Source organism: Macrobrachium rosenbergii, chromosome 19 (assembly GCF_040412425.1).
Source record: "Macrobrachium rosenbergii isolate ZJJX-2024 chromosome 19, ASM4041242v1, whole genome shotgun sequence".
Lineage (NCBI taxonomy): Eukaryota > Metazoa > Arthropoda > Malacostraca > Decapoda > Palaemonidae > Macrobrachium > Macrobrachium rosenbergii.
Genome location: NC_089759.1, coordinates 20,336,657 through 20,350,698, shown reverse-complemented (window position 1 = coordinate 20,350,698; position 14,042 = coordinate 20,336,657). Strand labels below are relative to the sequence as shown.

The 14,042-nt window shown below is 35.2% G+C and overlaps 1 protein-coding gene across 5 annotated transcripts in view; it reads right to left on the bottom strand.

Moving 5' to 3' along the window:
• Positions 1-439: 439 nt before the first annotated feature.
• LOC136848687 (carotenoid isomerooxygenase-like) overlaps positions 440-14,042 on the bottom strand; it is a 33,570-nt gene continuing 19,967 nt past the window's right edge. For 3 of the 5 annotated variants that reach the window (XM_067121166.1, XM_067121162.1, XM_067121165.1), the window contains 12 exons: positions 10,438-10,535; positions 9,536-9,647; positions 8,266-8,406; positions 6,754-6,898; positions 6,187-6,322; positions 5,442-5,641; positions 4,988-5,167; positions 4,289-4,435; positions 3,471-3,602; positions 2,688-2,786; positions 1,074-2,331; positions 440-900 (listed from right to left, as the gene is read on the bottom strand). In XM_067121166.1, coding sequence (XP_066977267.1) covers positions 2,158-2,331; positions 2,688-2,786; positions 3,471-3,602; positions 4,289-4,435; positions 4,988-5,167; positions 5,442-5,641; positions 6,187-6,322; positions 6,754-6,898; positions 8,266-8,406; positions 9,536-9,647; positions 10,438-10,528 — 1,557 coding nt within the window. In that variant the 5' untranslated portion in view covers positions 10,529-10,535 and the 3' untranslated portion in view covers positions 440-900; positions 1,074-2,157. Of the gene's footprint in view, positions 904-1,073; positions 2,332-2,687; positions 2,787-3,470; positions 3,603-4,288; positions 4,436-4,987; positions 5,168-5,441; positions 5,642-6,186; positions 6,323-6,753; positions 6,899-8,265; positions 8,407-9,535; positions 9,648-10,437; positions 10,536-14,042 lie in introns of all 5 variants that reach the window. The other 2 variants (XM_067121167.1, XM_067121163.1) reach the window with 1 other exon arrangement.

The window sequence follows — 14,042 nt, the reverse complement described above, 5'->3', positions numbered from 1 at the left end:
ATTCTTCCTCTTTCCTTTAAACAATTAACACATATTAAATCTCATATTTAAGCTTATAGACTTACACAGAGAGAGAGAGAAATTTTTCGTGCATAAGTTGTGTTTTGCCAAGAATTTTTCTTGAAGTTTCAACAGATTTCTAATCGCTTGATATTTCATGTAACCATTCTTAATACAATGGTATCACACAGTATAATTTGCACAATAGTCCAGTTTAAGTTTTAAGGAATTCACCATAGTTCATTTCCTCATTGTACAGTAGCTTTGTGGCATCAAATATAGCAAATTTGATGTCATCATTAACTTCAATTTAATGGAACCATTAAACAAAAATACCCAGGACCCCTGTGTATACATGGAAAAATATAAATGTACATCAAACTGTATACATAAGTGGAAGATATCATTTCCCATAATGGATGATTTATCAAAGAAAATGTCTGCAAAAAAATACTTTATTGTAAATGCCTCATTTTAAATATAATTACACCTGGTGATGAGGAAAAAATCTCCATTTCAAAATGACATGTTAAATATAAGATCAAATGCTGTAAACTGAGCAAGCAACTGCAATATGATGTAAACTTAAATGAGCTTCCAGTAATAATGCCTAGATAAATGAAATTTGTCAGCTTCTAAAGAGAACCAGACAAGTTAGTTTGTTCACTTGTAGGAAAATCAGCTTTGAATGCCATTGGTAGGTAGGAAAGAGGAATACATGACATGGCAAAGTACACAAAACAACAATTACACAGCATAGTTAAGATAATTAAGATTACATTACACAATTCCTCAGATATCTACAACTGGTGAGCGACTATGTTCTGTTTGATAGTAGAACGGGAGTCTCGAAATTCCATTCTGTTTTCTTGAAGAAAATAGTCTCAAACTTGGCAGATGCTGCTGAAACAAACGTGTAGGAAGGAATCATGAATTTCAATTTCTTTTTATTCATAGTCTGTGAATTCTTCAGATTATTGTTTAAGCATGATTTCTGTTCTACTCATTACTCACGTCAATATTTGACATTAAATGAAGATAAAATAAAAAAAAAAAAATTCAGGAAAGCTTACCTCTTTGAAAATCTGACTAGGACCCCACAGAGGCTTAACCCACTCTTTCAGAGAATCTGTGTATTTAAATACAGAGTTATCAAATGGATATATACAATATATGCACAAGCACACAACACATACGTAACTTGAATAAAAACATGAACAAGTTTTTCCTTTTAATATAGCTGTCATCTTCCTATGCTGATGACATTGCATGATTAACTTACAAGCAAAGACAAAGCATTTCAAACTATCATATAAAAACACTGAAATGAAAGTACACCTCATAAGAGAGAGAGAGAGAGAGAGAGAGAGAGAGAGAGAGAGAGAGAGAGAGAGAGAGAGAGAGAGAGAGAGAGAGAGAGCAAATTGAAGGCCCATCAATCATAAGCTTAAATCTTATTGATGAGGACCAACATTAATCATAAAATGTACTGTGTCATATTTCCTAAACCCCCAAATTAAGTTTATGATAAATTAAAATTACAGTAATTTGGTAGATGGCAACCATCTAAAAAATTAAAGTCCCATTATGTGCAAAACCGGATTTCTCCTCCTTTTACTGCATTCAAGATGCACCAGTACATAAACTGTTTGAATGCAGACTTACAATTTTTATACATATTTTTATACAAAGTAAAATTTCAACTATGCTTCTGGTTTCATTCACCACACGACTGGTTCCTCTCACACATGCTGACTTCCTAGAGAAGTGAGTGAGACAAACAAAGAGCTAGGCATTTCAAGCATACACAAAACTAACATATACAGTCTAAATGCTTCCATATTCAACAAGGCAGCTCTTCAATATCTGAGACTGGATACACCAACAAAGTACAATGAATCGACTTTCAAATATCTCAGATAGGATAAATTAGTAAAATATATTCACCTATTGGGTTATATTTGTGTCATGGCATCATCTGACGTAGTGGAATGTTTTTGTCTTTCAAAACATTTCAAACTGAGAAAATGAGTAATAAGGAAAACACAAAAACATACCACAATACAATGATTTACATTATCAGCTATTTTGTAAAATGAATCAAGTATTCTAGAACAAGTAGCACCTATGATTTAAATTGTTCTATAATTTCTAGCTCTACCGGGCAGCAGGAACAAAAAGAGCGTGAAGAGGCATTGTGACTGCAGAGGGAGTCCTGAATGTTGCTCTAGCAAGTTCACTCATAGTGGAAGCATCGAGGACCAACATGTAACCTTCCTTCTCATCTAGGGAGTTGAGGCCTTGGACAAGGATAACCCCATCATCCTCTTTCTAAAAAAGGAAAAATGCTAATTTAGCATATGCAATACTTAAACAAAAGTGCGGTACGCAGAAACACAACAGTTCATTTAAATCAGCATGGTTCAAAGAACTTAATTTCAAAGAAGGAAATCATCGCTTTATGTACTTCCTTTTGATATAAATTTTACTCTACCTTTACCTTGGTTTTAGAAGTTTACTGAAGTACTGTAATTGTTATAAACTGAAATGTACATTCATTCAGGAACAAAATTATTATTTATCACATTAAAATTCATTGCAAGTCACCAAACAGCTGTGAAATGCAGTAAATAATTCCAATGCATTTGAGAAAAGAATATGTAACACAACAGCACAAAAATACTTACATTTGCACCTGGACGTGCAACAAATTCTGGAGCAGCTGAGTAAATGTGGTCTTCTCTGAAGAGCAGAGTTTCTCCTGAACTGACATCAAGTTTCATGACCTTGTGGAAAAGGACAAATCAAATGAAATAACTCTTTCTACTGCCTAATAGGTTTCATTTTACTGTGTGAAGAGACAATGCTATACACTCTATCATATCTGATATGCAAGAATGTAGTAAATGTATTAAAATACAACTGGAAACCACCTGCTCCCAACTCTGTGTTGTCTTAGAAATAATGACTCAATATGCTCGAATTAAGATTCAAGCTCAACACCTCTGGATTTCATGCTCATTGCTCATCTATCTAGTCCCTAGACCTCAAAGTTTTACAGAAAGGTGCTGAACACACATATCCATGTTAAACATGCTTTACTAACTGTGGAACACAGTGGAAAAACAAAATTTAAGTAATCTGATGCTCTATGGGGGTTACAAATACACTATGACTATCTTTAAAATATGAATAAAAGCTTTGGTTTGAGTTGGGTTTTTCATGAGTCTACAAACCTTCAAAATGTACCCATTTTTTAACTTTTTTTATCTTGATAAAGCACTTAATTAAGTTTGACTTTAAACTTTAAAGACTTCATTACTGTACTAATTTCACCAGAGAAAAATGTTTAAAAAACCTAATAAATCTTAATTCCTTTATTCAAATCCTTCAAAGAAGAGATAGCCTAAATTGTTTGCTAAATTCATGTACTGTATTATTAAACTTCAGCAATTGCATAAGGAACTTACATGGCCAAAATCACCTCCTTCGCCATCTGGTGCCATGGCCCAAACAAACTGGTGCTTCTCTGCTTTCTTTTTGGGGTTAATACATGGGTTTTCTAAGGGAATGTTTGTTACTTTCTCACTCTGCAACAAAATCTGAAAAAAAATTTTTTTTTTTAATTTTTCCACTATCTCTTTTAAACCTATTTCTGTATCCCAATTATTGTGTCACACTGATACAGCACAATAAGACTAAAGGATTAGGCAATAGAGGCTTTACATAGTACTACAATACTATCCTAATCTACTCTATAAAGTTTACTTAACCTACTGCAGAAGAATCTTCATTTGATCCCCCCTCCTTTGAAGAATGCTGCTTTAAGATGAAAGTTTATAAATGAAGGATGTTACATATGTATTCTGAAGACATACCCATTCTATTAGACAATATTTAACAGTCACTCAAGTTTTGATTATAGAGGGTTACATTTAGCTTGCAAAACGAAAATGATACAAGAAATCAGGGTGAAAAAATACCAATGACAGTACCATTATCAACTACAGGCATATTAACTAGTTTATAAAGACTCATTACAATGATAGCTAAAATCCACAATCATAAAAGGCTTACATTAGTCATTGTCAACACTTACTTATCAGTACCCCTGAACAGAAATCCCAACTAGTCTCCCTGCTTGTGGCTACTATCAGTTTAATTTAAACACAAACCAATAACAAATGGGGTTAAAATAATTCATTACTGCAAGTAACACGAACCTGAAATAACCAAGGTTTGTAAATTAATATATGAATACAATTAAAAATAAAGTATATAATTTTACCTCCTGTCCTGACCATGAAGCTGAACAGGATGTTCCAGGAAGAGTGACCAGCTTTTCCTTTCCTTTCACGTTGAGAGGAATAACAAACCTGTACATCTCTGATCTGAAGGCAGTGACAAATTCCTTGGTGTACTTTCCTTTTTGTTCCTGTTGGGCAAAAGAATGCATATACTGTAGTATAATACAACATTCAATGGATTTTGTTGAGCTAGAACATCTAGTTACATTATTATTATTATTATTATTATAGTTTACCCAGACCACTGAGCTGGCTATCAGCTCTCATAGGGCTGGCCTGAAGGATTTGAATAAAAGTGAATTCAGTAATCCAATACCATGCCAAGGTCGTCGACGAAAGAGGAAGAGGGGAAGGGGAAAATTTATAGGAGGAGGAGTACAGGAGTTAAAAGGTCCCAATGTTCAGTTGAATCCACAGCAGAAAGAGTAGGTGTAAAACAGCTTACTCTCCCTGCAGTGGACCCCTAAGCCCCCCACCTCATCAAGGGGTTGGGATCAGGGGGGGTCTAGTTACATTAAATGAGAGTAACACAAGTTTTCATTAAGTCATCATTTTTTACCATTCAAGGTAGCGTAAATTATGATAATATTTTCCAGTATTGTACATTAAATGTCCTTTGCCAATGTAATTTGCATACAGTACAGCAACAATAGGAATCAGGCCATAGCTATTTCACTTACCCTCAGGGTAGTAATAAACATGTTGTGGAGAATGGAGGAATCCTTGTAAGTTGGAATATCCATGACAATATGCTCACCATCTTCATATGCATTGGCAACATGCATGAAGAAGAAGGGATCAGCAACATATCTAGTTTTTAAGGGCTTCCATGTTTTCCTGTCCACAATATGGATAAGAACCTGTAAATGTAATAAGTGACTAAGTTTTGTTTACAGCCCATAGACCTGTATCAGATCAACAAAATGTTTTCTGAAGTGACAGCAAATAAAATTAAAAAAAAATCTTTAGAATACAGTACTGCAACTACAATGCTTATTTTGCAGCTAAGCTTGACTAAATCCAGTACAGTATTCTGAAATTTTAAAAGCACTGCAATACAGTAAACACTGCACGACCTGGATGTTTATATACCTAGGGGAACTTCATCAATAAATAAACAAGCCTTCAACTTACAGGTTCATTGTGCCACTTCAGTCCATCGATGAAGGGAGCATTATTAACAATGTCACTCAAGAGTTCCGAAAGGGAGACAGCCAGGGGTTGTTCGATCAAGATAGCATAATTCTCAGTCATAGCCATGGAGTGCATATAAGCTGGAGAGAGGCGCCACCTTGCTGGCAAGGAAGCCATAATCTTTCCTTGCTTGAGGTTTCCTGTGTTTTTGAGATTCCTCATTAGATACTGAATGGAAAACCTGCATCTAAATAACCGAGTTTGTAAAAAAACAGATGATAGTCCTTGACTTTCAAAATTGTGACTTTTTATACAAAAAATCTAAACAGCAAAAAATTAGCCTAAAAGCTTTACCTGTTAATAAAATTATTACACTGAATTACAGCTGCCATTATATACAGCACTCTTATGCACTCAGAACTAAGGAATGACTGAAAAGTTCTCAACTGCATGTAACCAAGATGGTATTATGCACTGTTTTCTTCATGTTAAGTGTGAAGATATGATGAGCCCCAAAAGACATTTATGTACCCACAAATAGCTTGCACAAAGCTATCCCTAAATGAACACCCAAAAATATAATCAATCAAGCTCAACAATATAAGAAAAAATTATGTTAATCAGCACGTCTGTTTAGGTGGTGTACAGGATGCCTCTTATTGGTGACAAGATACATCTGGAAGGATTAGCAAAAGGATTTAAATTTATTAAGGCTGTTTAATCTTACTTCATTGTGTGTACTTACCATCCAGAGGATACTTCAGAATACTGTACTTGGGGCCAGTAACACCAACACTCTGGCCCACAGTATAGACACCGTCACTGGCTACCACAGGATGAGGGCTCTGGGTCATGAGTCCATGACGTTTGTTAATGTTTACCTGAAACAATGAAAAATCTGCATAATTTCATCACTATAAATTAAATGGAAAAGATTACTGAATTTCTCTTGGATGGTAGTACTTTATAAAATGAATACAGTACATCAAAATACTGTGCATACCAAAATGAAAGTCTATTCCCTCCCCCATTATTCCTCTTTTCTATCTAATATGGGCTAAACAACAGTATTAGGCTGCTCATCCCAGAAGCTTTTGGAAAAATCAAACAAATTATTCAGTTTACTGTAATAGAAAAAGGTCATTACTGTACCTGTACTTTGAAACGGCCAATTTTATCATAAAATATGAATTCTTTACAACCGCAATGCCACGCATTTGACACCACCATGGAGTAATATGCATATAATAGGCCTGCATACTGGGAGTTGGAGAGATATACTGTATTGCGAGAGAAAGAGATATGAACTCACCCTATCCTCTGTCTCCAGTGTGTTGGGGTTGATTTGCACCATGAAGGGAGTTTCACACATGGCGTAGTAGCTGTCTCCGATCTCGCAGACTGACACCAGAGCATTATCAGAGAACATCTTTTCGGGATCCATAGCATCTAAAAATCTGTTTGATGAGGGGAGTTGAAACGTTAATAATTCTTAATCTTTAAAATTCTATAAAGGCAAATTAACGTGACTGAAAATACTTGTACTGTACTTACAAAAATGACATCAATGCACTATGCAAAATAATAGAAAAGGTACAAACTAGAACTCATTTTAATAGAGTTGTTACTCAATGCCTTGGTTGTGCAGTTATGCTTAAAAATTTGTAGTATAACTTATTTTCGGGTATAAACAACACACTTGCCTGCCTATGAGTGTGAAGCACACATCCAATGCACAAATACATAGAACTACAGACTTAAAATGTTAATCTTCAATACATTCTTTGTATCACAAAATATATTTTCTTTGGCTATATATACATATACATATATATATAATATATATATATACTGTATATATATATATAAATAATATATATATATATATATATATATATATATATATATATATATATATATATATATATATATATATATATATATACCACATATATATAGTATATGGGCTATATACTACTTATCTTGCTAAAATATTTTCTGAATGTAACCTACTGCTCGTCAAGATTAAGTTAGCTAACACGAGTCTGCTGAATCTCGACAACGCATGGAAGGATACAAACTCGCGTCTATGAGGCCCTGTAAGTGAGGAACCCAGCCATTACCCGTAGACCATACTTACAAATCATGTAGTTATTTTTTAAACAGCAATAACTATTCTCAATACTTGCAAAAAATGTTAGAGATCGATTGAAGTGATAATTTCTTTTTGACAGTTGGCTTCATCAATAAACACTTTGTAGGAGTCTTTCGATATTTATCGGTGACAGCTTCCCCCGTTAGACTAAACTTTTTAACACAGACCGTCGTTTGAGTTGTATTACTGTATATGTAGGTTTGTCCATAGTTTTTGTTGGGCTGTTAAGAATGGACATCTTGGATCTTGTTTGAAAACTGATGATCTATGATCACTGGCATTCCTCATCTTGGTCTGTCAATAACTCGATGCCAATAAAAAGCATCAGAGCTATATGATGCATTCACCAAACCGACCATCTATACATACACACGAACACAAACACATAAATCAGTACTAATTACAATGATACGTAACTAACAAGAAGAATTAGGATGAGAGCACAGAATAATTCGAAACTGATTATCTAAGATCACTGGCAATCCTGATCGTTGTCAATCACCATTTCAATATACTGTAATTAGCGATCTTCAGTGCTATATTATGCATTCATCAAACAAGCATAAATACACACATACACACACTCGCAGTACTAATTCCATTCACACAACTAACAAGAAGAATTAGTAGTAGAACTGCAGAATAATTCCAAATCGGTCACAGCTTCACCTTGAAAACATGCCCTTGGAAGCTGGAGCAGGTGTTCCGAACTCTGCCCTAGTGATAGATCCGGCGGCCATGTTCTGCTCGTAGGTCTTGGATCGAACGAATCGGCTGCTATAGGTAACCTTGTCCTTCTCTATGTTGAATCTGGAAAACAAAAATGTGAAAATATGGGAGAATGTAAATCATGGACAAGAAGAAATTAGTCTTGAAGCTCTTTGATGATAATAATTATTAGCCTGGCGTCACACAGAAATATTAGTGACTGTGTATCATGGACAAGAAGAAATTAGCCCTAGTCTTGAGGCTCCGTGATACAGTTGATAATAAATGTGGCTTCATACTATACATTTATTGTATGTAGCGATACGGCTTTGTTCACAGGAATGTGTAGACAAAGCAGTCATGCCTCAGAAGTCAAGAAGGAGCAGACGCCCGATGATTATTTAACTGTCATGAAACCGACTAATATTTTTTTTTTTTATCTCATGAAGTGAAGCTTATACTTAACGGCCACGTAACCGGTTTAGTAAGGGGGTGGGGACATGGGTGTAGTAGGATTATGGGCTACTCCAGGACAAAGAGCAAGTGCTGGCATAAAACTGGGAAAAGCACATGAGATGCGTGCGCATGTTTGCGAGACAAACATGCGGATGGAATTCTGATGTTTACACACTATGCAGTATTGACTGGTGGCAGTGAACAGAAGGTAAAGAGACTGGTAAAAATAGTCTGAAAGTGAATGCTAGCAAGAGTAAGGTATGAGATAAAATGAAAGCCATCAAGATCAAGCAACGATTTTTAGTATGAACAAGGGCTCGATGAGAATGGTTAATTCTTGCCGTATGAGAGAGTAAATGAACTGATAATGACAGGATGAAAGGTTTAAAAAAAATCAGTATCTAATGAAGCAAAATATTCACCTTGGAGGTAAACAGCTCATATGTAAAAGATTCGATTTGCACAAACTTATACTTCATTGTTTTTTTTCTAAACTTGAATGTATGATAGGATTGTTGTGACAACTCTCCTTTACAGAAAGAATTGTGGATGAATCAAATGGTGCCAAAATAAGTTGTAGGGATGAGTTGTTTACACAACATTATCAAGTACAAACGTTTGAAAGCATGTGAAATGGAGATATGTTATAAAAATGGTAGCAAATTAACGTGTTTTTAGACTGACAAACTGCTAACAATCGATATGTGTAAGTGTAGAAAACAGCTGATACTGTTTAAGACTTCACCATCAGTCCTCCTGACGAAGTACAACTTACTTCTGCAGAATAGCTGAGGCATCGAAAGCGTGGCGATATTCGTTCTGGCCGAACTTGGTTAGCCCAGGCCCATTGTAGATCAGCTGACCCCTTAACCAGTCGGGAATGCTACCTGTAATGTAAATTGAATGTTTGTGTGTGCGAGTATTTCAAAGCAGGTAGTGATGGGAGAATATAAAATAATATATCGTACTCATACATAGTATTATATATATATATATATATATATATATATATATATATATATATATATATATATATATATATATATATATATATATATATATATATATATATATATTATATATATAAAATCCAGCAGTTCAAAGTCCCGGTTTTCACTCACCTTCTGACGTGGATTTTATAATATTCTCAAGCATGCGTCCTTTCGTGCTGCATTGGAGATTATATATATATATATATATATATATATATATATATATATATATATATATATATGTGTGTGTGTATATATATATGTATATATATATATATATATATATATATATATATATATATATATGTATATATATATGTGTGTCTGTGTGTACAATATAGTATTTATACTTTCCCATTATATATATATATATATATATATATATATATATATATATATATATATACTGTATATATATACACACATATATACTCAATAAAATAACCCAATAAAGTACGCAGTGGTAGAGCAAAATTTATCAATTTAACTCCCTACGTTAAAGAATTCCTTCACAACCCCCTCCCCTTAATAAAGGCATTTATTGAAATCATTTGGGCTGTGTCGGTGATATCTCATTCCTCAAAGAACGCATCCAATAAAAAGGGTGGCGGGGGAGGAAGAAAAATACGTGTGGTTATATCATGAAAGACATGCACTGACATTGGCACTGCCAACAGTTACTTACCAGTGAGCGTGCAGGCTATTCCACCTGGGTTCTCTACGTCGCAGTGGCGGCACAGGACTGAGTAGTCGTACTGGCTGAAATTGTCCGACATCTTGACTCTGTGAGAAGAAAGGAGAATAAAATTGAAACAAGTACAGCAAATATATTAAGTTATCCATATTCCATGTCGTCTTCTCAGCACCAGAGGTCCTCTATTCCGCAAACCGTTGGGCCGTGCAACTGGAACTTCCTAAGTTCAAGCGAAGATGCAATTCATTACTACCCTAATACAGTTCTTGTATTTTAATGATTTACTTACATTTTTATCTATTTATTCATTTATTCTTTCGTTCATTTTTTTTTCTTTTTTAATAAGTGATCTCTTCTTTCTGTATTTCCCCGAGTTGTGGGCTAGCACTCGCTAGGCCCGAGTTCGAGTCTCCGGCCGGCTAATGAAGAGTTAGAGGAATTTATTTCTGGTGATAGAAATTCATTTCTCGTTATAATGTGGTTCGGATTCCACGATAAGCTGTAGGCTCTGTTGCTAAGTAACCAATTGGTTCTTAGCCACGTAAAATAAGTCTAGTCCTTTGATCAGCTCAGTGGTCTGGTAAAACTAAGGTATACTTAACTTTGTACCTTCTGCTACTTCTTTCTAATGAACACCATATTCTGTGGGAGCTTGAATTTCAAATCAATGGCCCCTGTGGGCTTGTTCCATAAGAATAGGGTTCATCTTCTGAATAATAATAATAATAATAATAATAATAATAATAATAATAATAATAATAACAAAAGTGTAGGGCCTAAGATCAGGAGGTTTTATAGTACTATATTTAAAATGCTCAGTGCTGAAAATAACTGTACCAGGAAAAAAAAATCGATGCTAAAATATCTTCAATGAAGATATGATGAACAAGATGACCTAGAATTATGGTTCTTCAACGTTAAAAAACACTAAAAAAAAAACTTATGCATACATAAAAGACAGAGTCCAAACAGAGGTATACGAAAATCGGTTGTTTTTAAATTCTCCCACACAGAACCAGGCATAAGGAGGGCTGGAAATTATTTTACATCGTCTGAATTATTTTCACAGACAACTAAAAAACTATAAATAATAATCAAATACATTATTGCCACTGATAAATAATAAAGATGAACAAGGAACGTGTCTATTTAAAATCATAGCTACTGTTACACAATCATCACATATATTATATATATATATATATATATATATATATATATATATATATTCTGATGGTTCTTTTTATATTAATATCTGTCCAAGATATTTAAATATGAACGGCAGCCTGGTAAAACGAAGCTACTAACGTGACTTGAAGTAATAATAGCACCCAATACAGCCGGTACTAATGATTTTTCGGCATATCGTGTTTATAACTAGTTATATAATTTATTAATGATAATTTTCCTAATTTCGTTCATTTTATTTACTCCAAGAAAGGCGGCGTCAGTGACCCTGGTAGTTGTCACGCCAGATAACCCGCAATTAATCAATCAATCAAACTCCAAGAAAGGTGGCGGATGGCTTTGGCCTTTTGATATCGACCCCTCAAATATAACCAACTGCAAAGAAAATCAGTAAATAACTATTAGGCCGATACAACTCACATTCATTTAAAGTGGCGCTCGACTGGTTAAAAAAAGCTCCAGCTCGTTTTCCCAGAATTCGATCGAGATCCCGCTCCACAACCAGAACAAACGAACACATTCACTTCGGCAACAGAAACCTAACATTAAAATACCACGCAACATTTGTTAACGAAATAGGTTGGTATTTAGACAAAGTAAAATGGGTCAGTAATTCCATCTATTCCGTCGACTACTGTAGTGTGATTAATTGCACTCTTTTTTAACGGTTCGCTTAAACGAGGTTACGTGGTATCTCGGACCTGGAATGCGTCTGGCCTGAACGCCTGGTAACAAGTGGGTAGGGCCGACAGTTCGTCTCGTCAGGTACCAGCCAGGGAGAATTCTCTCTATTTACCCTAAGTCACAATAAACGCCACACCTGCTGTCAATATTAAGACTTCGTAAGAGGTCCGATGACAGCAAATACGAGTAGCTCATCTTGCAACAGTGAGAATTTTGGGCAGCTGTTAGAGTAAAACAGCAGTTTTAATGTGGTTTGTTATATCCGCGTCTCGCATGTTATTAGAAGCTGATCCAATACAGATTCTTTTTCCCGCAACTAGTTCGATTTTAAATAACAAACCTGCTCCCAGCTCATGCAAAAATGACGCAAAAATTATTTCAAGTTACCATTAAAGAGAATTCAGTTCTTTTTGTTTTTTCCCTAAGGAATTGTTACAGTATTGTTTCGAAGTTAAGATTTATTCGCAGATCTCTCTCATGTTTTTTCATAAATTTACACACACGCACATACACAAAACACCATTCTCCTAGTTTTCATCTATATTACAATTTCTCTCTCTCTCTCTTGTATCCCCAGCAATTAAAACTGCTTCTCTCCCCAGCTTCCCGCTGAAGGTCAACCTCGGTAAAGATTAACGTTAGACCAAGTCAGTAATGCCACTCTGAAGTTATACTGGTCAAAGGACTTGAGTAGAATCTTCTCTCTCTCCCTCTCTCTCAGTAGGAGAATGACGAAGCAAATAACCAAATGTCCTTAGAAGTCTCTGGCTTAAAAATAATCACTGGGACTTGAAGAAAACGGCCAAAAGGGAGAAAATTCCATTACCTGAGGGTGGATGGGAATTAACAATGCGAACCCAGCAATCCAATGACTGCTGATCTCTACGTATTTAATGTGAGAAGCGAGTACCTGGCGGGTGTTACCTAACTGCCTGAGAAAAGGAAGAAAGTTAACCTAAAAAAGTTAAGTATATCTTAGTTTAACCGGACCACTCAGCTGATTAACAACTCTCCTAGGGCTGGCCCGAAGGATTTGACTTATTCTACGTGGCTAAGAACCAATTGGTTACCTAGCAACGGGACCTACAGCTTATTGTGAAATCCGAACCACATCATGACGAGAAATGAATTTCTATCACCAGAAATAAATTCCTCTAATTCTTCACTGGCCGGACGGAGACTCGAACGCTGGGCCAACAGCGTGCTAACCGAGAGCTCTAGCCACCCCTCCAAAGAAGAACTAGAAACTTAACCTGGACTATGAAGTTTTCATTAAGGTAAAATCTGAGTCATATGTAAATTCAGCAATCACTGATACGAGAAATTTGAAAAGCCTTGTTGGTCAATTTAAATATTACCGTAATTTGTAACAATCTAAGGAAAATTGTAAAATTATGAAGGTCATTTCAACACCATAATCGTTAACATCATTTGAAGCTTTTGAAATTGTCAGTTGATACCAGACGGAAGATTTTTATTAAGTATATCATTAATAGCACATAAAAATATTTAGACCACGCTATATACTTATTAAAAGCCTATGATATATACCGTTTAAATTACGCATATAAGTTCACACATCGTATGTGTTCATTTTCGGCATACATGTGCGTGCGTGTGTGTGTGTGTGTGTGTGTGTGTGTGAGAGAGAGAGAGAGAGAGAGAGAGAGAGAGAGAGAGAGAGAGAGAGGAGGGGGGGCGATGTGGCTACAACATTATCAGGG